Below are 3595 nucleotides of genomic sequence, written 5' to 3' on the forward strand. Positions count from 1 at the left end.
GAACTTTCTCTCAGTGTCTTTCTCTCCTTGACCCGCTCAGTTTGACTGCCATTCCTCAGTCCTCTTTTGGAAAGAAGCCCTGGCCTGCTGATTTTGTGGGAAACGCCAGAATTCCCACGAGTTTCCACCCTGTTCTCAGACAGGCTGCCTGTATCCAGGACAGCTCTTTGCCTCAGGAGAGTCAGGCTCCCTGTTGCTCCCTGCTTCCCCACGCGTGGGCTGACTGACACCGGGAGGCTGTGGTGGGGCTGATTTGTCTTCATGCATATTTTGAGAGTCAAGGGGTCTTCTGCTCCCAATTTTGTTGCAAATACAGCTCACGGGCTTTTGGATACACAGTCTAGTTACTCTGCAGTGCATGCGCTTGTGTGTGTGTGAGTTTGGCAAACGTGAGCTCTCTGCTTCCACTATTGCTTCTATCTTTCTGGAATTCTCTGATTTCTTTCAGAACAGTGAGGCTTACTTGCCACGGCCCTCATCTTTTCAGCCAGTGGTCAATTGACAGGAAGAAAATGTGAGCTAACAGTGTGCTTTGTATACACGCACGTGTTTATTCAGCAAAGTGAAGCGCTTTAGCTTCTAACAGCGCTGCCCTACACACATGGGTGTGTCAGGAGCCCACTGTTAGGACCAGAAATGTGCCTCGCATTTGGAACAGAAGCAGTTCCGCTGGTTTGTGGTGTGCAGTTTGTAGACTAGTCACTATTTTCAGGTCTATTTTTGTCTCTCAGGATGACTACAGCATTGCTAATCATCCTGGGACAGGTTAGTCTGTCTGCAACGTCCCCCTGTCACCCCACAACACACACACTTGGAATCCAAAGCTATTCTCATCTGGAAAAAATGGGGCTTCTTGCTGCCCTGGGAGTGTTTCTTTGTTTGCCATCCACTTCTGCTCACTTTGCAGCAGAAGCCGGGGTAGGTCCAATAGTTCCCACATCAGGAATCTTCAACAGCTATTTTATCACTTATAAACCACTCGGTAACAGGGTACATTAACGTTGAGGTCTAACAAAGCCGGGATTTGGGAAAGTCAAGGAACTGCCTTGAAGACATATTTCCATCAGTGAGTGATAGATTGGCTTTTCTTCTCTTTTCTATTTATATCATCATTTGACCTTGATTGGGCCACGGAAATAGAATTATGCAGAAACTTATTAAATGTCTCCAGTTGAATATATATTTCATCATATACTTTTAGACCTACAGTAGGACATAGAAATTAAGTGTTTAAACATTTTTCTATATACAGGATATAGACTAATTTGTGATATGAAGGGCTGGAAATAAGCCTACAGTGGCCAAAAACAATGTAAAAAGACCAAGTCTAATACCACAGGGTCAGTGGAAAGTGAATTCATCCACAGGTAGTTACATTTAAAGCATTCTTAAAATACTATGAATAGTATGCTTGCCAGTGTGTGCCACTTAATTCTGTGTGGAGTGTTACTTATATAAAATTGTATTGATTAACCAATTTATTAGTATATATATTCAAAGGTATTTAGGAAGTATGGGTAAATTTATGATAAACAAAAACTTCCCATTTATGTCCACGAAAATTCAGAAAGCTTTACAAGAATAAATGATTAGCCCAGCTCTTTATAGAAAAAATATATACTTTATTTCAACTAGAAAGGTGCAAACATGTAACTTTTGGTCATACTCCCCACAAATAAACTGTCCGAAAAACAGTCATAGTCAAAGTACAAGCACATGCTTCCAGGAGGAAAACTGACCAGCTGTGTAGAACTAGTCATTTTTGAATAAAGGACATTTATTCACGGAAAGTGAGGATGCCACATTCCCTATATGCAGGGACTCTGCGACCTCACCTTCAGCAAGCCGTCTCTTTGGATGGACTGTCACTCTGATTACAATTTCCATCGAGTGTCCCCTTCAGGCTCTGAATTATCAGACAAGCTTTCTGCCCTACCTACGGTGTTCAGAACTCGAGGCTAACATTTGAAATATCCAAGCATTAAACACAAAAACAAAAAAGGCACAAAGAAATTTAAATTAACTTAGATACCTGTACAAATATATATATATATATATATGTATATATATATATCTTCACAATATTTACAATATTAATAAAAAATTCTGGCTTGTTACAGGCAAGTTAACTTGCCACAAGCTGTCCAGTCTACTAGACAGGATTCTGATTCCCCAATACTGTCACTGGAATCAGAATGTCACAGCTGAATCTGCTGTCCTGACTTCAAGAACAGCTCAACTCAGCCTCAGGATGGCTGGAGAATGCACACCCATGCTGCTGCTGGAGCCGACCTTTTCTTCCCAGGCACACTCCAAGCGGCACTAGCCTCTCTACAGGTGTCCACACTGCCCTCCAGCACCCCCCACCCCGTATACATTCTGGCACTGTGCGCTTGTGTAGCCCCACCGTCAAGTGTTAACGTCCTTCAAGCCAGTGTCTGGGGTTGGTAGACTACTTGTAAGACATGGCACAATGTTTTGAATTGGGTGGGAGCCTCTCACCACGCCCTGTCCCCCCCACCCCAGCTAGAAAACACGTTTAAATTAGCATGTGCTACTGAAATCATTTTTACAGAAAAATGAGATGTGAATGTGTTCAAGTTACAGACTATGAGTTAATGGAGTTACTGTCTCTCAGTCGCTGGCTTTAGGCCATGTCTCCGTACATCTTCTTATAGTACAGGGACTCAAAGATGTCGTTGTCTCCCGGACAGTTGTAGTGGCAGGCGCAGGTCTTGATGAACATCATGCTCTTCTTCATGATCTCGCCATCCGGGCACTTGAACTCCACCGGCAGGGTGGTGGTTCTGTGCGGGGTGCAGCACCTGCCATCCGTGCACACCCCGCAGAACTTAGCCCGGTAGGTCTTCACGCTGGTGCAGCCAGACAGCTCGAACTTGACCGGCTTGGAGATTTTTGGGGTACGGATGCACTTTTTGCCCTTCTAAGGAAGACAAGGGAGAAGGGAGGCACCAATCACCACAAGGGGGAGTGGTTTGTCTCAACAGCCTGTGTTCTAACGCTTATGCTGCTGCCTGATTTCTGTTTACATTTTGAGGACAGGAATTTTCAGTTTTATTTGACTGTTTTCCAAAAATTGCCATGGCCTCTCTTGGAATGTCCTGAATTAACTAGCTGCGGAGACCCTGCCTGTGGAGGGAACGGGGTGGCTCCTTTCACACCACCTCTTACTCGGGCAAAGCAGCTCCATGGTTCGATATTTTGGGAGATAACAGGTCTTTGATAACAAGGGTGGCAAGAGAACTCACTTTGGTCCTTTGCATTAGCATCCCAGGGAAATGAGTTCATAGGTGCACGACACGAACCTTAATGTTCTCCTCCAGGTCGGCTTCGCAGGGCCTGACCATGCACAGGCGGCTCTGCTTCTCCAGCCTGCAGTAGGCGTTGTCATTGGTGACCCGGGTGGAGAGCCCCATCCCGCAGGTCTTGGAACAGGCGCTCCACTCTGTGGTCTGGACCAGGCAGTTGGCTCGCATCATCGTTGGGTCTGGGCCAAACGTGTCTTCCAGGCGGTAGGCTGAGAGGGCAGAGCGCACAAACCCAAGGTAAAAGGCCCGGAGAAGTCAACTTCCGC

General features: G+C 45.6%; 1 protein-coding gene across 1 annotated transcript; it reads right to left on the minus strand.

Annotated features, from left to right (window-relative positions):
- Positions 1 to 2632: 2632 nt before the first annotated feature.
- Positions 2633 to 3584, minus strand: Ccn2 (cellular communication network factor 2; the record flags this gene model as incomplete). The annotated part of the gene is made up of 2 exons (XM_010639118.2): positions 2633 to 2944; positions 3327 to 3584. Coding segments are annotated over 2 exons (555 nt in total), but the record flags the coding sequence as incomplete, so codon positions are not given.
- Positions 3585 to 3595: the final 11 nt, after the last annotated feature.

The sequence above is a fragment of the Fukomys damarensis genome, unplaced genomic scaffold (assembly GCF_012274545.1).
Source record: "Fukomys damarensis isolate Sample0158 unplaced genomic scaffold, DMR_v1.0_HiC HiC_scaffold_14, whole genome shotgun sequence".
NCBI classification, from domain to species: domain Eukaryota; kingdom Metazoa; phylum Chordata; class Mammalia; order Rodentia; family Bathyergidae; genus Fukomys; species Fukomys damarensis.